Source organism: Pseudorca crassidens, chromosome 3 (genome assembly GCF_039906515.1).
Source record: "Pseudorca crassidens isolate mPseCra1 chromosome 3, mPseCra1.hap1, whole genome shotgun sequence".
Lineage (NCBI taxonomy): Eukaryota > Metazoa > Chordata > Mammalia > Artiodactyla > Delphinidae > Pseudorca > Pseudorca crassidens.
Window position 1 is genome coordinate 127,709,522 of NC_090298.1, and position 22,350 is coordinate 127,731,871.

General features: G+C 49.6%; 1 protein-coding gene and 1 pseudogene across 6 annotated transcripts; both read right to left on the reverse strand.

The window, feature by feature from the left end:
* Positions 1–6,225: 6,225 nt before the first annotated feature.
* Positions 6,226–20,456, reverse strand: ATOX1 (antioxidant 1 copper chaperone). 6 transcript variants are annotated; one of them, XR_010942200.1, is made up of 5 exons: positions 20,325–20,456; positions 13,942–14,017; positions 13,690–13,743; positions 9,422–9,672; positions 6,226–6,364 (listed from the first exon to the last, which is right to left on the reverse strand). XR_010942200.1 is itself a non-coding variant. In XM_067732335.1 (5 exons), the coding sequence occupies exons 1-4, from the start codon at positions 20,328–20,330 to the stop codon at positions 9,548–9,550; spliced, it is 261 nt and encodes an 86-aa protein (XP_067588436.1). In that variant the 5' UTR covers positions 20,331–20,456; the 3' UTR covers positions 6,226–6,364; positions 9,503–9,547. The 6 variants fall into 6 exon arrangements, 5 of the variants coding, with proteins under 5 accessions (XP_067588436.1, XP_067588438.1, XP_067588439.1 ...); XM_067732335.1 differs by having other exon boundaries at positions 9,503–9,672; XM_067732337.1 differs by having other exon boundaries at positions 9,503–9,672; positions 13,942–14,014; positions 20,325–20,445.
* LOC137221905 (large ribosomal subunit protein uL15-like) lies at positions 9,787–13,683 on the reverse strand (annotated as a pseudogene).
* Positions 20,457–22,350: the final 1,894 nt, after the last annotated feature.

Sequence of the window (22,350 nt, forward strand, 5' to 3'; positions counted from 1 at the left end):
GTTTTTTTAAAAACAAAGACAGTTTTATTTCTTCCTTCACAATCTGTATACCTTTTATTTCCTTTTCTTGCCTTATTGTATTACAAGAACTTCCAGTAAAATGTTGAAAAGCAGTGATGAGAGGGGACATCCTTCCCTTGTGCCCCATCTTAGTGAGACAGCATTGAGTTTCTCACTATTAAGTATGATGTTAGCTCTACGTTTTTTTGTAGATATTCTTTATCAAGTGAGGATACTGAGAGTTTTTAATCACAAATGACTGTTGGATTTTGTCAAATGTTCTTTGCGCATCTATTGCTATGATCAAGTGATTTTTCTTTTTTAGCCTATTGATGTGAAAGATTACATTAATTGATTTTCGAATGTTGAACCAGCCTTGCATACCTATAATGGTATAAAATTCTTTTTACGCAGTGTTGGATTCGATCTCCTAATATTTTGTTGAGGATTTTATGTCTATGTTCATAAGGTCTATGGTTTTGTTTTCTTGCAGAGTCTTTGTCTGGTTTTGGTATTAGGGTAATGCTGGCCTCATAGTATGAGTTAGGAAATATTTCTTCTGTTTCTATCCCCTGAGCGAGATTGTAGAGAATTGGTAGAGTTTCTTCCTTACGTTTGGTAGAACACATGGTTAATCTTAACAGATAAGAGGATCAGTCTTGCTAGAAAGGTGCTAACATTCTGGAATTCCTCAAGGCCTCTGCCATCTCCAGAGTTTGGTCGGAGGAAGAGGCACAGGCCTGGGGCGATAGTGGGAAGGTCTGGGGAGCTTGTCCCTCTGCCCTGGAGGGCACTTGAAGCTCTTAGAGATTCCAGGCTGCTCCGCCAGCCTCTAGCCTTCCACCTCTCCCTCTAGCCCTTCCTACCATCTCAATGGCTTTTCTGGTCTCTCTAATTACCAGGCACACGGAGGGAACCACAGCTTCTGCTTAGACCAAAAAAAGAAGTTAGGGGGCTTCCCTGGTGGCGCAGTGGTTGAGAGTCCGCCTGCCGATGCAGGGGACACGGGTTCGTGTCCCGGTCCGGGAGGATCCCACGTGCCGCGAAGTGGCTGGGCCCGTGAGCCATGGCCGCGTGAGCCTGCGCGTCCGGAGCCTGTGCTCCGCAACGGGAGAGGCCACAACAGCGAGAGGCCCACTTACCGAAAAAAAAAAAAAGAAAAAGGAGTTAGATACTCACAAATGGCTGCCTCAGAGAGCATGGTTTCCAAATTGGACCCTGGGAGGGGCAGTGACTGAGCAGGATAGGGGCCAGGTCTGATTTGGGGGTGTGGCCTGACCAGGCAGCCTCAGTCTCCGTTTATGGAGCCATCGGATTCAGGGACCCACTCCCCAAAATGTAAAAGTGAGTGCCAGCACTGACCAGGCACGTGCCACACGCACACGCGCATGCTAGGTGCTTTATGGGCCTTAGCTGTGAAGAAGGTACCATCCAGGGCGGAGCCACAGTTCCCCGATGAGGAGAGATTGCGTAACCTGCCCAGGTTCCCCTGTGTGAGGACCTCGTGCTCTCTGGACTCAGCCCAGCTCCTCCGTGCTGCTCCGGGAACCGTGTGAACGGGCCTAGGAGTGGTGGGAGCCCGGGGCTGCCTGGCCTTTTCGTGTTTTCTCGCCTTCCACTATCAAAAGGGCATCAACGAGGACTTCCCTGGTGGTCCCGTGGTTAAGACTCCATGCTTCCACTGCAGGGGGCACTAGTTCCATCCCTGGTTGGGGAACTGAGATCCTGCATGCTGTGAGGTATGGCCAAAAAAAAAAAAATGGGAGGAGGGGCATCAACGAAGAGGCTAGTGACCAGGTGGCCTGATAACTCCAGCTCCATCCCTGAGGAAGTGGTGGGCCAGGGAAGGGGGTAGGGATGGGAAGGGGAGAGCGAGTTCTGCCTCTGAGAAGCCACCATGGGGAGGGGCTGGACTGATGCCCCGGGTGTCAGGATGAACCCAGCCCCAGTCGTGAGAGACATGCCAGGGAGGTGAGGGTGGGCTCAACGCCAGAACTTTCCCCCAGATTGCTGTCCAGAGCGGAGCCAGCTGCTTGTGGCATTCCCTCGCAGGGGTAGTGTGCAGGCCGAGGCTTGGGGCCCCGCTGTCGGGTGTAGGGGGGCGTGGATGTGGACATGGGGCTGGATGACCAGCCAGGCCTTCTTTTCAAAGATCCTGCAATGATAGCAGCTGCCAAGCTGAGCACTCGCCATGTGCGTATATCACTCTGAGAAGAAGGCGTAGTTATTATTCTTATTTTACAGATGAGAAAACTGAGATCCTGGACAGTTAAGCGACTTGCCCAAATTCACGCAGCTGGGAAACAGCCAGGCTGGCACTGAACCCATCCGTTTGTCTGCAGAGCCTGCGTTCTTATCTGAGATCCAGCTGGCTTCTAGCTGCCTGGGGATTTGTGGTCCTAAAAGGATTAGGATACTAGGAGCCCCTGATGAGCAGGCTGATGGGGGATAGCATCCTTATTTCCAGAGGCTTTGATCTTTTCTTTCAAGGCTCCAACTGGCAGTCATGAGATTTGCAGACTTTTCCCTTCTTGGGAGGCAGATTAGGAGACTCGCCTCATCCACTTAAACTAAGTGGCCACAGCCCCTAAAGACATGGAAACCTAAAAGCAGCTCTGCCGGGCACTCCCCAGAAATTACAGACTCGTGCTTTGAAGAGACTGTCCCTAATTAAAGGAGGGTGCCACCAAGAGGGCTGTGACCTGAACAACCACTGCTCTCCTCCACGCAGCACAGCGCTTGAGGGTCCATTTTTCCTTTTCAGAGTCTGCAGGGTTGAAAGGACCTAGATGCAAAGACTTCCAACTTCCAGTTTTCAAACTTCAAATTGTATAATTGTGAAACGTTTTGTTCGAAAAGCTTGATTTGTGGAATGCCACCATCAAGCATTAGGCATGTGATGATCTTAAGTCCCACCATAGCCACCTGAGGTAGGTACATTATGATCCCCATTTTACATATGTGGAAACTGACTTGCACAAAAGAATCAGTTACTCGCCCAAGGTCATGCAGTTATTAAGTGGGGGAGGTGGAATTTGAATCCAGATCTGCTCAAGTCCAGATCGTGGCTGAGTACCTCTGGGCTCGGTAGGTAAAACCATACGTTGAGCTGCTTTGGTTTGGCATCTGGGACTGTCCCCCGGTGCCCTGTGGAGCCCTTGGGGAACCTGGCCAGCACCAGACAGCAGTTTGAAAAACTGGAAACAAGTCCAGTGTCCATCAACAGTTGAATGAAAAACACTTTGTGGTATGGCCATGCAATGGAATACTACTCAGTGATAGGAAGTGAGTATCTAATCACTGATACCTCAGTAACATGGGTAAATTTCAAAGTCACTGTGCTGAGCGGAAAAAGCCAGACAAAAATGAGTACATTCTGTATGATTGTTATTTAAATAAAAGTCTAGGAACTGCAAACTAATTGACAGTAGCAGAAAGCAGATGGTGGTTGCTAGAGGGGGGAGGGAGGGGTGGAAGGATTTCCCAGGGGCCTGAGGGGACTTTCCCAGGTGATAAATGTCATCACTCTGTTGATTGTGGTTATGGTTTACATGAGCGTGTATGTGTATCTTTAAAAATTACATATAGGCTTAAATTGTGTACAGTTTATTGAATGAAATTATACCTCATTAAAGCTGTTAAAAACAAAAACACTTAAAAGTCAAAAACTTGTCCTTAACAGGAGGCAGGGACAGGAGATGACTTGCTCAAGCTCACTCAGAGCAGAAGGGCTCCCTCTGCAGCCCACCCGGTCACGGGCGATGGACCCTCTCCCGAGTTCATGGGGGCTGTGAGGCTTCTCTCCAGCCCTGGGAATGTCAGCACTGGACACGGTAAGGCTTTGGCCACAGGGTGGGGTGGTCGACAGAGGCCAAGGAGCCGGGAACAGTGAGCCCCAGGGGGGGCTCCAGGCTGCTGTACTCACACCAGGGACCTTTGACAAAAACATAACCCTGCTGAAAGGATCAGACTAGGTGATCTCCACCTCTGTGAGATTAACTCAACAAATGCCCCCTGCACACCTACCACGTTTCTGGGTCTGTCCTGGTCCGCTGGCTTACAGGGACCAGATGAAGATGAATGACATGAACGCAAGGGCAGGACACACAATAAATGCCCCCCAGATGGCAGCCATTACACATCCATCAAATATCCCCTCAGTGCCTGTTCTGTGCACTGAGGGAATAGATAGATACGTGGCCTGATCCTTGAGGACAGGAAAGACACGTGGACGAAAAGCTTTGCCTCAGCCCCGAAGCTAGTGGGATAAATGCTGTGAGGGCCAAGAGGAGAAATAAATTACTTCCAGTTGTGGAGAGGTTTCATGCAGGCTGTGGTATGCAAGGGAAGAAAAGGAATTTGTACATGGCGACAGGCGGGGCTGGGAAGGTAGGCAGAGATCATGCCATTTCGGGGCAGCATAAACAAACGCAAGGCACCTGGGAGACACAGGAGGCGCGGTGGCTGCAGGGGGCGCTGGAAAAGCTGGGCAGGTGGGCTGGGGTCAGGTGCTGGGGAGAGCACCTGGGTGACAGGTGGACACATCTGCTCCTCCCTGCCACACCCTGCTGTGTGGTCTCATTTGCTCCAGCTGCTTGGGGCCTTGGCCTCAGCTGGAAACCTGGATTCCAGCGGGGGGTGGGGGGTAAGAGAAGAGTCAAAGGAAAGGAACTCCTCCAATGACCACTCGGCCCAAGACACCAGTGTCTTTACCCTTGGGCATTCCCAGTGGGCCAGACAGCCTGAACCAGGTCTCCTGGGAAGCTGTGAAAATGGAAAAACTCAAGTTTGTACTCCCAGCACCCACAGAAACTGTCTTCAGTGTCTCCGTGGATGGTCAGAGCCAAAGAACACTGCCATCTTGTGGCCAAGGACCCTAGATACCATGAGGGCAGGGAGAGTCCCTGTGCCCCCAAGGGACCACAAAGGCAGAAATGGGCGAGACTTGTTTTAATACTCTAATAATGGGACCCAAATTATGCTCGCATACAGCTCAGAGTTGGCAAAGTTTCCAACTCTTAACGTAAGGCCCCTGAGGTACAGATATGGTACGTTGTGCAGGTGAGAAAACTGCCTCTGGGAGAGATGAGGTGACTGGTCCAAGGTCACAGGTCGCCAAAGGCAGAGCTGGGTCTCATCCCAGGTCCAGCAGCGCTGGTCCCCAGTCACTGCCCAGTAGATGGTCAAAGCAGTGATTCTCAACGTGTGGTCCCCAAGACCTTTCAGAAGGAACACAAGGTCAAAACTATTCACACAGATGCCTTTTTCTCTTTTTCTTACAATCATGCAGTGAAGTTTCCAGAATCTTAAGTGCTGTGCAATGACCTCATCTCGCCCTGATGGCTAATGGGATATATGCTTGCGTATTCTTGTGTTTCAGAAATTCCTGTTTTAATTTCTGTTATGGCATAACCTGCATAACCATAAGCTCTTTGAGATACTCAGTAATTTTTAAGAGTGTAAAAGGGTCCTGGGATGAAACAGTTTGAGAGCTGCTGGCTTAAAGAAATATTTTTAAAAAATAAGTAAAGCTGTACAAACTAAAACATTTCCCTTTGTTTTGATATAATTGCATCAACTCTGTAAGGCACTAACTTTTAGGCTGACTGGAATTCTAATTGCCATTTCTACAGATCTTTGATTAATTAAATACACACAAAAAGGTATGTGAATAGAGAATGTTCACTGAGTGATTACTAACTGACAAGCACTATCTAAGCGACTTACATGAGTCCCCTCATTTAATCCCTACAACCACCACTTGCAGGAGATGCTGTTACATTTTATGCTTGCGGACACCAAGAGGTTACGTGGCCCAGCTGGGAGGTATGGAGCTTGGACTCTATCCCAGGCAGTCTGTCTTCGCTGCCTCTTCTCATTATTCTAACTGCCATACAATTTTACCTCCCTTAAATGCGATTCACTTGACAGACAGAAGTTTTTCACAATACAGAGTCTAAGAAAGTAGTGAAAAGAAAGAGGATCACCCACCTGATCCAACACCTTCACTTATAGATGAGGAAAAGTGAGGCCCAGAGAGGGGAAGTGACTTGCAAAAGCTCACACAGCAAAGACTCAGAATCCATCGGACCTCTTTCGCCCAGTTGGGAGCTCTTAGAACTCCAACCCAAGCAAGCACTGCAGTTATCTCCTTCAGAGCAACATGTGAGCAGCACAGCACAGCACGTAAGCAAGTGACATCAAGACCAGGCAAGAGACAATATCTCCAGCAAAATCGACTTGACTTTATTGCAAGGAAGCTATAGAAGAGCAGGGCAAGTGAGGGTCTCCGCAGGAACTACCATCGCTGAGCAGGATTGTCAGGTCCTAGATCTGTCTGGAAGGCAGGAGCTGGCTCAGCATCCTGGAAGAGAAGAGAAGTGAGGTGGAACACAGGCGCCATCTGCTGGACACGTGGAGACATTACAAAAGCAGTAAAGGTTCACTAAGAGGCAGTTGTACCGGGTGAGGTGGGAAACCCAGGTGCTGGAGCAGCATGTCCAGCCCTGCATGCTGCTTCTACCAAGACTGCCTCTTGGCAGTCTTGACCAGAACCCATTGCTCTTGCTAAGCCGGTCACCACCGAGGCCCTCTTCTGGGGAACTCCCAGGGCTGCTGGGGCACCTTCCCTGTCCTGTTTCAACTTATACCAGGAGGGCAACAAAAAAAATCACGAGCAAACAAATCTGCCGAGAGCCAGACGATCAAGGAAACTTCAGAACGATAAACATTCTATCTCTGGTTCCTGAACCTGGCTTCAAATCCGTCACTGGGCAGCCTCTTAAAACAGACTCAGAGACAGATGCTGCCTGGTGTGTGGGGTAAAACCTTACCTGATCAGTGATTCTCACCCAGTGCCATGCATATGAACCTCCAGGAGCCTTTTCATACTACACATGGTTACTGACAGATGTGCAGATGAAATTATATGATGCCTGAATTTGCTGTGAATATGGGGGTGGAGAGAGCGGGCCGTGGATGAAATGATGGCAATGACTTGATGATTGTTCGATCTGGGTGATGGGTACGTGGAGATTCATTTTACTACCCTACTTGCATAGGTTCGACACTTCCTATAATAAAAAAGCTAAAATTAATTAATTAAAACTACTATGAGAACTATCCAGCCATAGAAAGGAATGAAGTACTGATACATGCTAAGCTTGGGTGAATCCTGAAAACATTATGCTAAGTGAAAGAAGCCAGACACAAAAGGTCACATAACGTATGATTCCTTTTATATGGAAATATCCAGGGCAGGTGAGTCCAGGGGGCAGAAAGCGGATTGGTGGTTGCCAGGGGATGGAGAGAGGAGGCAGTGGGGACAGCCTAAATGGGTACAGGGAGTTTTTCTAGGGTGATGAAAAGTTTTGAACCTAGAGAGAGGTGGTGGATGTACAACATTGTGAATACACTAAAGGCCAATGAATGGTACACTTTAAAATGGTTAATTGCATGTCATGTGAATTTCATCTCAATAAAAAAAAAAGAGCCTACTATGAGAGAAATACACATTAAGCTACACATGGTTTACAACAGGTAGGTATTGCTTTTTTAGTCAAACAAAATTCACATGCTCAGGTCGGGAGTTTCCAATTCAAAGTGTCTACACTGGGGCTCCCCCACGTGTGTAGCCAGCTGAGGAAGTTTTTTTTCTCTTCCCTCCCTCCATCCCTCCTTGTCACAGAGACTTTTATAAACACAGTCTTACACGGAGGCCCAATATAAAACGGGGCTGCTTGGGATACATGGAGGGGCCTAGGGTCCCACCCACCCACCCTCCCCCCAAAACCCTAGGGGTGCAGGAACCATGTGATGAACACTGGTATGGTAGAAACGTTACCCTCCCTTTAAGGATCATCCTTCATATTCAGAGGGATTTCACAGTAACCTCCACAAGGCAGGAAAGCAGGGCTGAGGTTATAGCCCCATTTTACAGGAGGGAGGGCTAAGTCTCAGGAATGAAAGAGAAGTGTCCACCACTGTCAGAATGTGAAATGAGGGCAGAGCTAAAAACTAGACTCCTAGAATACTGATTATTCATCCTGGGCTCATTCCTGAACATGGTTCATCCATGGGCAGGAAGGGGATGACGAAGACAGACACATCTGACATCTCATGATTTGCACGTGATGTCACCAGATACACAGGACACTGCCACAGCTCAGATTCCAACGCACACCTTTAGGAAGGAGGCTGCAGCTGAAGTTCACTGCCATGGCCCAGCAGTCAGTTGTAGTTGGATGCCTGATTCTCAGCCTGCCCCTGGCACTCACCTGTGTGGGGCTTTGGTCAAGTCACTTCCCCTCTCCAGGCCTCATTTTCCTTAATTACAGTGAGAGCACTGACCGACATCAGGGATGTGGCGATTGTTGTAATACACGCATGAAGGGCATGAGAGGCACTACGGGGCCAGTGACTGCTAGGAGGGCTGTGCTGTGAAGGATTCTGAGACTGTGGCTAGGCACAGAGGGAAGGAATGCTGGATGGATGACTAAAGTCTGCCCTGGTTCTGCAGTAAAGGGTGCTGGCACAGTGTCACTAGCCTCCTTTCTGGATTACGTAAAATCAAAGGGAACATCCAGCTTAAACACGCTGCTGGTTTTTTTTTTGTTTGTGTTGTGTTTTTCACCTTTAACAGCTTTATTGGGGGTGTAACTGACATGCTATACGTAGACATATTTTAAGTGCACGATGTGATGATCTGTGACTTATCAATTGAATACACCCACATACCCTCACCACACTCAAGATAGTGAACATTTCCAACCCCAAAGTCTCCTCCTGCCTCTCCTCGCCACCCCACATCATCAAGCAATCACGGATCTGCTTTGGTCGCTATAGGTTCGTTTGCATCTTTTAGAACTTTATATAAATGATATCATACAGTATGTGAGATTCATTGCAGTTGTTGCATGGACAATAGTATTCAATTCTATGGCGATACCACAATTTGTTTATCTATTCATCTAGTGATGGACATTGGGTTGTTTCCAGCTTTTGGCTGTTACAAGTAAAGCTGCTCTCAGTATTTACAAGTCTTCATATGGACAGTGCTTTCCATTTCTCTTGGGTAAATACCTGGCAAAGGAATGGCTGGGTCACACGGTAGGTTTTAAGAAACTACCAGATTGACCACAGTATTGTCTTTGCACCAGTCTGGGCAGAGGGCATGCCCAGGAAGCTGGGAACAGTTCCAAGTGGGGACAGAGGCCAAGGTGAACTAACTCACCTGGTCAGTGCACTGGACCACAAGGCTCAGGGCGTAGGTGTCACCTCTGATGGGACCGTTAAGTTATCAAAGCAAAAGACACACTGCTCAGGGCCATATGCTTAAACTTAAACCCTGCCGATCATGAAATGTACCCTGAAGTCATAGAGGGGACCCTGGGAGACATCACGAAGTGCTCTGTCTACTCACAGGGGGCTGGAAGGAGTCCCTGAGCTTGTGATTTGCATCCGGTAGAGACATATTTTGTTGCAGTGTCGGGGCCTCACCCACCTGCCCACTTTGGTCCATCCTGCAGGCTGGGGGCCCAGGCCCTTGCTACTTGGGCCCGAGGTAGGAAACGGCCTTTCCTGTTTTCCCCAGGGTCTCCAGCAGAGTGTCCACGCTGTGCTCAGAGTCGACGCAGACCTTCTTGTTGGGCAGGTCAATGTCAAATTGAACTCCTGCCGGAAGGGGGGTGAGGGGGGACAGAGACGTTCCCAGTCAGGCTCCTGAATTATTGACCACCACCCTTCCCTTCTCCTCTAGACCAAGGATTGGCACACTTCTCCTGAAAAGGGCCAGAGAGCACATGTTTTAGGAACTGTGGGCTGCATAGTCTTCTGTATATTGTTTTTACAACCCTGTAAAAATGTAAAAACCATTGTCAGCTGTGCAAAAACAGGCTGTGGGCTGGATTGGGCCCAGGGGCTGTAGTTTGCCCATCCCTGCTCTAGATGGCAGCTTTAAAAATTTTTTTTTTCTTAATTGCAAAAGTAATACGGACACACTTTTTTTCTTTTTTGGCCGCGCCACACGGCATGTGGGATCTTAATTTCCCTACCAGGGATTGAACCCGTGCCCCCCTGCAGTGGAAGTGTGGAGTCTTAACCGCTGGACTGCCAGGGAAGTCCCCAGACACACCATTTAAAAAGAAAAAAGGCAAGCATTTCTGACTAAAATTTGAAACTGTAAGGCCCCTACTATTTCCTACCTCTAAGGATCACTGAACAATAGGGCCCCTATCCAGTGTTTCTCCCTGATGGACAAATGAAAAGTAATTCCCCAAAGTGGCATCATACTCTGTAAACAGGTCTTGCTATATGTCACTTTCCAATGTCCAGGATATCTTGCCATCTCAGTGCATACAGACTTACTTCATTCTTTTTTAACAGCTACACCATATCCCATAGTGTGGATGTACCATCCATCTACTCAGTCCCCCTCTGAAGGACACTGAGGTTGCCTCCAATCTCTCACTATGATCACAACAATGTAAACATACTTCAACGTATCTTATAAAACTTGTGGAAATATTTCTATACCATGAATTCATAGAATGGAACTTGTGGGGCAACAGACTGGCACACTTTTTATTTTTTTCATTAGCAATTCATGATGTATTTCGTTGAACATTAAGACTCCTATGCACAGGGACCCATAAGTCCTGACAACTGCTTTCTAGAATCCGAACCACTCTGATAAAAAAAAGCCCTGGTGTGTTTAAAATTCAGATTGTTGGGCCCCATTCCAACATTCTGATTATGACCAGAATGGTTTGGTCTGAGATGAGGAAGCCAGGTGGAAGAACCTTAGACTGAGGAAGTAAGTTCCAAAGAACCACTTCTATCCTACCACTGACCCATCTTTCCAACGTGACTCAGCAAAATGTGGTAAAGATCATGCGTTTTCCCCCCCTGAGTCCCATGGAACAGTTAAGGGCACATTCTCCCACTCATTTATAAATTCAGAGCATACAATGGCAATAGGCTTTTCAACGATATGTCCATTATCAACAGGTAGCATTCTCACTTTCAAAGTGAGAAGCCTCAAATTAGGTAACCAGCCAAGGCCTCATTCTAAGTGTTGGTGCCATGTCTTCCATACTCTGAGGGGAGCTGGCAAAGGAGCCCAGGTCTTCATTCCCTAACTCCTAGAACCCGTTAGGTGGGTTTCGGTACAGGTAGGGAGGTAGAAGTGCCAAAGAACCTACACTCACACCAGACGAGGAAAGCACTTGTTATCCTTTAATGCAGCGGTCCCCAACCTTTTTGGCACCAGGGGCCGGTTTTATGCAAGACAGTTTTTCAGGCGATGGGGAGGGCGATGAGGAGCAGTGATGGGGAGCGACGATGGGGAGGGAGATGGGGAGTGGCGATGGGGAGGGCAATGGGGAGCGGCGATGAGGAGGGGCGATGGGGAGGGCGATGGGGAGCGGCGATGGGGAGGGCGATGGGGAGGGTGATGGGGAGCGGCGATGGGGAGGGGAGATGGGGAGGGCGATGGGGAGCAGTGATGGGGAGCGATGATGGGGAGGGAGATGGGGAGCGGCGATGGGGAGTGGCAATGGGGAGGGTGATGGGGAGAGCAATGGGGAGCGGCAGATGAAGCTTCGCACACTCGCCCGCTGCTCACCTCCTGTTCGCTGGGCTGGGCTGGGGAGGGCATGGTGTCGGGGACCCCTGATTTAATGAATCTCCCACCATGTAGCTTCAAGCTGCCAGGACACAAGCCCCACCCGCACCCTTCATCTTCTCCTCAGCTCTTCTGCTGAAGAATTTGGACTTCCCGATGACAGGCTGCTTTGGGAGCTTCCCCTCCCCCAGAACTTTGCAGTAACCCAGTCGCACCACATCAGTGACAGGAGCAGCTCCAGTCTTGTTCTTGGCAGCATTTACCCGTGTCTGCTCGCTGACCAAGGTCCACAGTTTATCAAGGTTGACGGCTGGGCAGAAGCTCTAGTTCCTCGTTAAGGGGTAACGCCTAATACCAACTTTCCCGAAGTATCCTGCGTGATATCTGTCAAAGTTGATCCTGTGGTGATGCATGCCACCAGCATTACCGTGGCCTCCCGGGTGCTTCCAGTGTTTGACGATGCAGCCATGGCCATGGCTCAGGTGGCCCCTAAGTTTCCGGGTCTTTCTTAGTCCAGATGGCATGTTGGCGGCTGAGATAAAAGAGGAGGGCCTCTGCAAAGTCTCGCGGGCTATTGAGCACAGGGGCCTAGCACACTTTAAATATTCATAGGTTTTGCAAAACTGCCCTCCTAAAGGGCTGTGCCCATTTGAAGCCCCTTGGTGGCATAGGGGAATAGGTACAAAGGGGTCTTCTTGAAACAACAGAGGGAGAATCCCAGGCCTGGCTTCACCACTGACTGGCTGGGTCCTGCCTATCACAGGCCTCAGGTTCCCCATCGGTACATGAAGGAGTTGGGGTCAGCCAGCCCCTGTGGGCTCTCCCGTTCAAGTATGCCACTGGTCTGTGATTCCTCAGGCCCAGCACTGCTCATCTGTGGCCCCGACTAGCTCAGAAAACCCTTCTGACCCTTCTTAAGAGGCCACCCCAAGTGGGGACAGTAGTGAAAGAGGGGGAGATACCTGCCCAAGCTCAAAGGCAGATCCTCAGGCGCCAGTGAAGGGGCCTGAAAAAGCACATGGCACGGGATTTAGTCCTAACCTCTGACTCTGTACCTAATGGATACCAGGGAGAGGGCAATGTATCCCGGCTGCACTCTGGGTTTTGTCTTTTGGTTCAGAAGTGTCTCCCTCCTCTTTGGAGCAAATATTCTGGTGGCATCACAGAGCTGGAAGACACTCTGGCATCATCTGACCCAGTGGATTTCAAGCTGTGTTTCTGGTAGCCCAGGTCCCTGGACAGGTGTCCTGGAGCCAGCAAGAGTGAAAGCAGGCCCTCCCTCACTTCATGCAGAGCTGGTGCTTGCATAGAAGGGGTTGTGAGCAGAGTTATACTGTTAAAGCATCCACAGCAAAGCTGAGAGGCTGACTTTCCCATACCGTAGCTGGGGAAAGCCAGGCCCCGGGAGAGGAGGCCAAGGTCACATGGCAAGTCAGCAGCCGGGTTCTTTTCACTGTTTCAGATTCTTTTACAGTTCAGATTCCAGTTTACAGTCTAGAAACCAGCCATGGACTCACTGTGGGACACTGGGCAAGTCACTTCCCCTCCTGGGGCCTGGTGTCAACATCCCCATTCCACAGACGGAAAGTACAGCTCAGAGGACGGTGTCAAGTGCTGACGAGATGACATCCACATGAAAGCCCGTTGAAAACTGGGTGTTACTATTATCCAGGGTGAAAAGACTGACTGCCCCAGCACTACCACAACTCTGACCACAGCTCTGTCATGACTTCATGGAGCCCCAGGACCAGACCCCAGCCCCCTCTGGGCCTCCGTTTCCCCAGATGAGAATTGAGGGGACTGGAGGAGATTAATGGTTTTCTAAATACACCCAGAAGAGGTGCTTTAGGAGTTCTGCACAGGACTGATCCAAAGTTTATTTCTTAAAATGTTACAGCTTCTAAAAATCTTAATAGAAAATGACACTCAAACGTGTCACATAACAAAAGTTATCACACTGGAGATGAATGTGGTTACCAACATACTAAGTAGTACTGCCAGGGCTCCACGTGGCCAAATCGCAGCTCTGCCACTACTGGCTGTGTGATCCCAACAGGTTACTTAACCTCTCTGAACTTCAGTTCCCTCCTGCTTGAAATGGAGATGGTCAAAGCAGCTACCTGAAATGGTCAGGGTGAGGATTAAATGATGTGATCCACGGAAGCCACGAAGCAGAGTACTTGGCATATGCTAAGTACGCAATATGTTTTGGTGTTACTGTTAGCAGCTTAAACTCAAGTTTCTCCCGTTCCATGCCTACATGCATTTAATATAAGTGTATCTGTCTCCCCACCCCCATCCGAGGGCCACACACTCACCTCCCAGCTTGTTGAGGACCCGAGTGACTGCATTAGAGCAGCCTTCACAGGTCATGTCCACGGAGAACTCGTGCTTCTGAAACAAAGGAGACCATGAGCCAAGTCCATAAGCCAAGTCCCCGCTAGCACGCAGGCCCACTCGGGAGCCAAGACGCAGGGCAGAGAAAAAGGCAAGATCCGGCTTTCATCACACTCCCCAGGAGCCTGAGGGAGCCCCGCTCTCTGAGCCCCACTCTCTTAAACCGTACAGTAACTAAGGGTTTCTATATCTCACAGGTGGTTGCGTTAAAGGACAGGATCCCTCGAAACCCTTTAGCGGCGTCTGGGACACGCGAGAAGAATCACCTGGGAAGGTAGTTTAAGATGTTGGTTTCTAGTCTCATCTTCAAAGCCCTGATTCTTCAGCTATGGGGTTGTCTCAGGATCACTAATAACTCTAATGTGGGTGGGCCCCATGCTCTGAACAGTGCTGATCTGGTGGTCTTAATTATGCATTAAAAGCTCACTCTCTGCATTAGACTCACCTGGGAGCTTACAAAAACTATAGGTTCCAAGGGGAGAAAGCGGGAGGTGGCGAGCGTGGGATGAATTGGGAGATCGGGATTGACGTATGTACACTAATATGTATAAAATGGATAACCAATAAGAACCTGCTGTATAAAAACAAACAAACAAACAAAAACTATAGGCTCTGGTCAGCAAGCCAGAAGGCTGAGGCATGTATTATGGTCAATAAGCTTCCCTGGTGACTCTGAAATATGGAGACCACTGCTGCCATCCAAGTGCTTCAGAGGCAGCACCTGAATCCTGGGAAGGGAGAGGATTTGCCTGGGCTCCCAGTGAGCTGAATCTGGGCCAGTAAGGGAACCCAGGCTCCTGGACTCTGCATGAGGGCTCAACATCCTACAGTCTCCAGGATATCTAACAAACCAAGGGCCTGAAGGCAAGCTCCCAGAAGATGAGGCTTTGCTCCGTTCACTGCTGCATCCCCAATACTTGGAACAGTGAGCGCCTGGCACAGAGCAGGGGCTTAACACATTTTGTTGGGTGAATGGATGTTTGACACAGCTGGCTGAACAACCCTGGGTCCTTCCTTTGCTTTCAAACAAAGGTTACTTATACCAATACTTCCCTTATTTTAAATCTCTGGAAATGAGACCTGGCTTCAGATCCCAGCTCTGGCACTTAGTAGCTGTGTGGCCATGAGTAAGTTACTTAACTCCTTTGTGCCCTGGTTTCTACATCTGCAAAATGGGGATGAAAGTCCCTCTCCAGGCTGGTGAATGGGATGAACACAAGATTTTAAGTGTGGTAGCCAGCATGCAAGATGGCCCAGTGATCTCTGCTTCCTGGTATTTATGCCCTTGAGTAGTCCTATTCCACAATGTCTCAGGGTTGGCCTGTGTGTCCGGTAGAATATGGCTGGAGTGACGTTAGGTGACCTTGGAGGCTAACGCAGAAAAGACATTGTGGTTTCTGCCTTACTCTCTCTGGGATCCTTCACTCTGGAGGAAGCTGGCTGCCATGTCCTAAGGACCCTCTGGCAGCCCTATGGAGAGGTGCACATAGAGGTGAAGAGCTGAGCCCTCCAGCCAACAGCCGTGTGAGGGAGCCAACTTGGAAGCAGATCCTCCTTCAGAGGACCACAGCCCTGGACAACATCTTCACTGCAGCTTCCATTAGAGACCCTGAGCCAGAAATACCAGCTAATCTGCTTCTAGATTCCAGACTCTCAGAAACTATAAGTTAATAAATATTTGTTGTCTCAAACCACTAAGTTTTGGGGGTAATTACTCAGAAGTAATAGTTAATTCATATGTTAGGTAAAGAGACTGGAGCCTAGTAGTAGGTTCCACTGGGGTAAAAAGTTGGCTATTGGGGGAATTCCCTGGCGGTCCAGTGGTTAGGACTCTGTGCTGTCACTGCTGAGAGCCGAGGCTCAGTCTCTGGCCACGGAACTAAAATGCCACAAACCACTCGGCGCGGCGAAAAAAATTCTTGAAAAAGTTAGCTATCAGATTATTAGTATTACTTTGTTCCACTTCCGTTTTTTCTGTCCCTTTAAAAAACTATGGCTACGTTTTCCATGGAGCTTTTCAAATCTCTTACCTCAATTGGAATTCTGGGCACAGCACTGTGTCTTGCTGGAAGACCTCAGGCAAAATCCCTGCCCTTAGGGGCCCCAGTCCACTTATCTATACCAAAAGGGCATTAGCCAATTCAGTTTCCTCAGCCTTCGTGCACAGAAGAATCACAGGGGTACTTGGTGACTGGGCAGCTCTGCAGGCAGCTGCCTCAGTGAGCTCTGTAGCTCTGGGGGGGCCCTGTGACTCTCCATTTTTAACCCACTGAGGAGAAACAGAGGGGTGAGACCACACACCTGAAACATTGGTCTAAATGGCTTCTCAGGCTCTTTCCAAGTCTCAAACCACCTTTGGGTCTGGGTTATCATCATGCTGTACAGGGGAAACTGAGGCCAAGAGTGAAGCAGTTTGGTTTCTCGGTGCTGAATTACATAACTATCGTTACAAACATCATAACACAACCAGGAGACCACTATTTTATGGAGGCCAAATCTGCCAAACCTGCCTTAAAGAAAATGGTGAGTCTTTCGTTTTTTCTAAACACCTCTGATCCCTTCAGCTCATTGTGTGACTATTCAGCAACCACCACAGCAAATTCTGGAAATAAGGATTTCTAGGGAGGATTCCATCATCTTGTCTTTAATGGGTGGTTCTCAGAACAAAGGTATCAGCATCACCCAGGAGCTTGCCAGACTGCAGACTCTCAGGTCCCACCCCAGGCCTCCTGAATGAGAATCCTTTTTTTTCTTTTCTTTTTTTCCAGAATCTTCATTTTTAACAAGACACCCAGCGCATTCCTGCCCACATTATAGTTTGAGATGCTGCTCTAGCACACAAACTGGCAAACTACAGCTTGCCTGCCACCTGGTTTTATAAAGTTTTACTGGAACACAGCTAAGCTCATTCATCTACTTTCACACTAGAATGGCAGAGTTGAGGAGTTGTAACAGACCACATGGCTCATGGAGCCTTAGGTATTCACTATCTCGCCCTTTAAGAAAAAGTTTGCTGGGCTTCCCTGGTGGCACAGTGGTTGAGAGTCCGCCTGCCGATGCAGGGGACACGGGTTCGTGCCCCGGTCCGGGAAGATCCCACATGCCGCGGAGCGGCTGGGCCCGTGAGCCATGGCCGCTGAGCCTGCGCGTCCGGAGCCCGTGCTCCGCAGTGGGAGAGGCCACAGCGGTGAGAGGCCCGCGTACCGCAAAAAGAAAAAGAAAAAGTTTGCTGACTCATGCTCTAGAATAACTGGTAATCAAGATTCATCAGTGGTTGGTACCTGTACACCCATCCAAAGCTTTAATGGGTTTGTAAGACGAATATAAAACCCAAATCTAATGAGTGCCCACTATGTGAAATGCTCTTTATATAGTATCTCAGTCCTTACCCAGCCTGGAAAGGGAGCTAGTCACTGTACTACATGTAGGAGAAAACTTGAGGTTCCAGGGGTTAACTAAGCCACCCACAGTCCTGTGGTGGGTATGCGTTGAGGATGGGACGTGAACCCAGGCTTTTCTGGTTCCAGGGACACCTTGCTGGCTCTGGACCGGCAAATGGGGCTGCCACCCCCGCACAATGATGACTCTTAGCAGGAGACCTGAGATGGGGACACCTTGTGAAGGAACCCAAGTTTTTGCTGCCCGAGGACTTGAAGTCAACAGATCTCTAAAGCTTTCTGTTGTTGGCTACAGACAGCGGGTCTCCTTCCCTCCTGCACCGTACAGAGGTCAGAAGCCAGCAGACGGCTTCCGTTGCGCAATCATTACAATTCAGTCCTCTCCTCCTCCACCTCTGAGTTGCAAAAGTAAATATGGGGTTGTGGAAAGTCTCCCTCCTGCGCAGAGTAATCCTGTCTTTACAGAGAATCCCAAGGCCGGCCCCACCAGCGAATGCTTGACTTTGCACAGTCCCAGCCCCTCAGAGCCTCTGCTCTGTCACCTACAAAACGGGTCCTGTAACGTAGAGGAAAAAGCCTAGTCATCTGTGCAATGCTTTAACAGAATCTCAGAACTGGAAGGGTGGGAATGGAACGGGGCCATACTATCCAGACCCCTCCCAGAGACGAAATGCTTTCTCATATATCCGGGGCGTTCAGTTTTTGAAGACCCTGATGATTGGGAATTTACTATTACTAGAGTGCCTACTATGTGCCAGGCACTGTGCATGCTTGTCCTCGTTTAATCGTCACAACAACACCATGAGGTAGGCATTATTATTATCCCTTTTTTTTTTTTTTTTGCAGTACGCGGGCCTCTCACTGTTGTGGCCTCTCCCGCTGCGGAGCACAGGCTCCGGACGCGCAGGCTCAGCGGCCATGGCTCACGGGCCCAGCCACTCCGCGGCATGTGGGATCCTCCCAGACCGGGGCACGAACCCGCGTCCCCTGCATCGGCAGGCGGACTCCCAACCACTGCGCCACCAGGGAAGCCCCTATTATCCCTTCTTGACAGATGAGGTTAGGTCACTCACTCAGAGTGACACAGCTAGTGAAGAGCAGGGCCTAGACCTACCCAAGCCTAAACTTTTAGCCAGTGTGGTCCTTGTTGGTTGAAACCTGCCTGCCTATAGTTCTACCAATTTGTCCTAGGTCTACACAAGACCTACCATTTCTTCGGGACTAGGTCAGTGGCTGAGCTACATATTTTACTGGGATTTTTCCAGTTACTACTAACAACAGCCCTGTGAGGTCAGTTTTTACCCCCATTTTACACTGAAATTAAGGCACAAAGAGGTAAAACAGCTTGCCTGAGGTCACGCAGCTGGCAAGGGGGGTGGGGTAGGGCACAGATTTTTCAAAGAGGTTTCTGAGATTCCAAGTGTTTTGTGCGAGAAACCTCTCAGGTGACACATCAATCCCTTTCCAGTTTTGGTGTGAGTCTCCTTCAGCTGTTCATCTCGTGGTATACGGCCAAGTGCCCTCTTCATTTGGATCATCCACTCTGGTGGGTCTTTTGTTCGTCAGAATTCCCAGAAGTGAACATAGAATAGAGCCATCCTCAAGCTGGCCTTTCCCTCACTGCCATCCCCCACAAAAGGTTGGCAGCCTCCGCCATCCCAGTGCCAGAGTGATTAATGCTGTCCTCTGACATTGCCACAGGCAGATTTGCTCAGCTGGGAGGGCTGATTCTCTCAGGTTCTTTGTCCATACTTTGTGTCGTCTGAGGATTTGTCTCAAGGTACCTGGCAAGACCCAAGGGAAATGACACCTGAGATGTTTGTGGCCTGGCCCAGGAGGCCTCTGGCTCACCTGTCAGCTCCCCAAAGCTAGACCGCTAGGACACAGGGCATCTGTGGGACACCTCTGTGTACCCACTTGGAGCAAGGCCAGAAAACCAGGCACCCTGGGGGAAAGTGCTAAACACCACCAATCCAGCCAGTAGCCCTGGGATGCAACTGGGATCAGAGCTTCCTCCCAAGCCGGTATGACTACTTTTGTTGGACATGTATCATGTGGTGAGGTCAGGAGAGACTGGGCCCCTGAAGATAAGGGGCTTAATCCTGGCTGCACCCATCTCCCAACACCACCTTGAATAAATTAGTGGGATTTTAATGTTTGTTTGTTTGTTTTTATCTGCAAAAGGCCTTAATCTTTTACCTACAGAATGAGGCCATGAGTCTTATCATGTATACTGGATGGTAAGACTGAGTGAGCGGTTCATCCCTCCCCAGACTCTGCCACTGAGCAACTGGCGACTTTGGGCAGGTCCCTGAACCTCTCTGTAGCTCACGGGTTCAGGTTCCTAAAGTGACCTGTAGAAAAGGTTAAAAGCACTGTCTCCATTCAGTGTGGCCCAGCGCTGACCTGAAACTCAGACACAGTGGGCAGAGGAAGGGAAGACAAACACGGATTTCCAAACTCCTGTCCTGTCCGGGAGGTAACAGTCACCCCAAGCCCCTCTTTTAGGCCAGCTCCGCGGTAAGGGGCATCCACGTGGGAGACGCAGGGACTAGCCATCCCAGTTCCGGATCGCCACCGACTCCCTGTGTGACCTCCAGCGACTCTCTGCCCCTCGCTGGGTCTCAGTTTCCTCGTCTTTGCAGGGAAGCTTTAGGCTTGTAATCGCTTGAAGGCCTTGCAGCTTCGATGTTCTGAAGCCTGACTGCCAGATAAAACTCCCTTGGGATCCGATTTTCGGGAGGGTCGAAGAAGCTGGGGGCTGGGTGGGGAGGGGAGAAGAGGGGCGACAGCTCCGGGCGCGGCCTGTGCCCTTCAAGAGGGACCGCTGGCCAAAAGGCGGTGCAGCCGAAGCACAAGCCGGAGGCCGCGGGTCTGCGCGGGGCGGGGACGGCGCGACAACTTACCGGCATGACTGAGGAGCTGGCTGCAGACACTGGAGCGAGGGCGCTGCTTCCCCCGGCTCTGAGAGCGGACGCCGGTGCGCTTCCGGGTGTGCACGCGGGCGAGAGCCGCCCTCTGGCCCAGGCCCCGCCCACTCCGGTCCCGCGGGCTGGCAGCTGCCTGAAGACCGTAGGCCTCCCCGCCTCCTTCCGGCCGGGACGGGGCCACTGGAGCCCCGCCACGACTACGCTGGGCGGTGGGCGGGATGTTAGGCGAGCCTGCCTTGCTTGTTAGCCATTTTTAGAACTCCTGCTCCGCGTCAGGCTTGTATTAGGGGGCTGGGAATACTGGGGCCCCCGCGCTGTGAACAGGACAAACTCCACCCCCCACCCTCCCATCCCTCCCTCCCTAGAGGGACAATCTCAGTTACTCAGTCAGTATTTGTTGATTGCCAACCATGGGCCGGCACTGTGCTAGGCATCCAAGATGCAGTAGTGGAAAAGACACAGCCTAGTAGGGAGCCAGGGAAGCAGGCGATGATAATGCAAGATAATGCAAGTGTTAAAGGAGCTGTGTATTTGGAGCGAAGAAAGGATCTCTAACTCAGGGGCGGTTCGTGAAGAGAGGAGGCTTCCAGAGGAGGAAGTCTTCGTTCATCTGAAGATGGAAGATGGGCCAATTGGGAAGGAAGGAGACAGAACAGCATGTAAAAGTTGAAAGACATTAGAGGGCATGCCTTGGGAGGCAGAGATATTCAGATTGAGGGGCAGGCACGGAGAGAGATGGAGAAACGAAGCTGCAAAGACAGGAGACCCACAGATGCTCTAGGACACTTACAAAGAGGTATACCAAGACCCAGAACTTCAGACACACACACACACACACACACACACACACACACACACACACACACACACACAGAGTACCAGGCTGGTTCTGTCCTTGTAATATCCAAGGGGCTCCCTCCAAGTTAATAGCTTCAAAGATCTCTCATCACTAGAACTGCTTGGAGAGCTTATTAAAAACTCAGATTTCTAGTCCTTTCATTAGATACACTGTCCCTTAATTTCCAGGTGTATTTTTAGTCTGCGTCCTCCTTCTGGTTTGGGGAACCACGTTGAGGAAAATTATAGTCTTTTTTTTTTTTTGGCCAAGCAGCGAGGCGTGCAGGATATTAGTTCCAGGGATCAAACCCGTGCCCCCTGCAGTGGAAGCGCAGATTCTTAACCACTGGACGGCCAGGGAAGTCCCAAATTATAGTCTTAACACATACCTGAAACCTTTTTGAGAAAGTGTGCTGGTTGTTGATTTATTGTCTCTTAGCTCCAATTCATCCTTTTTTTTTTTTAAAGAGCTCATTCATGTAATTTTTTTTTGAATTTTTATTTTTTATATGGCAGGTTCTTATTAGTTATCTATTTTATACATATTAGTGTGTTTACGTCAATCAAAATCTCCCAATTCATCCCACCACCACCACCACCGCCCCCAGCCACTTTCCCCCCTTGGTGTCCATACGTTTGTTCTCTATATCTGTGTCTCTATTTCTGCCCTGCAAACCTGTTCATCTGTGCCATTTTTCTAGGTTCCACATATATGCGTTAATATACGATATTTGTGTTTCTCTTTCTGACTTACTTCACTCTGTATGACAGTCTCTAGATCCATCCACATCTCTACAAATGACCCAATCTCGTTCCTTTTTATGGCTGGGTAATATTCCATTGTGTATGTGTACCACATCTTCTTTATCCATTTGTCTGTCGATGGGCATTTAGGTTGCTTCCATGACCTGGCTATTGTAAATAGTGCTGCAATGAACATTGGGGTACATGTGTCTTTTTGTCCAATTCATCCTTTTTGCCTGCTTGTGAAAATCTGGACCCATTAAACATTGTTTTTTCATTGCCTGATGGCAGGATGTTAAGCTTTGCCAGTAAAGGCTCTGGAGAGACACTAGAGGAGAAGAGCTTTTCCTTTCTGATTCCAGTGTGCTCGCTTTCCAGGCTCTTGCAGGGTGTGTGATTGGCCTCTGCCTAGCTTCTGAGG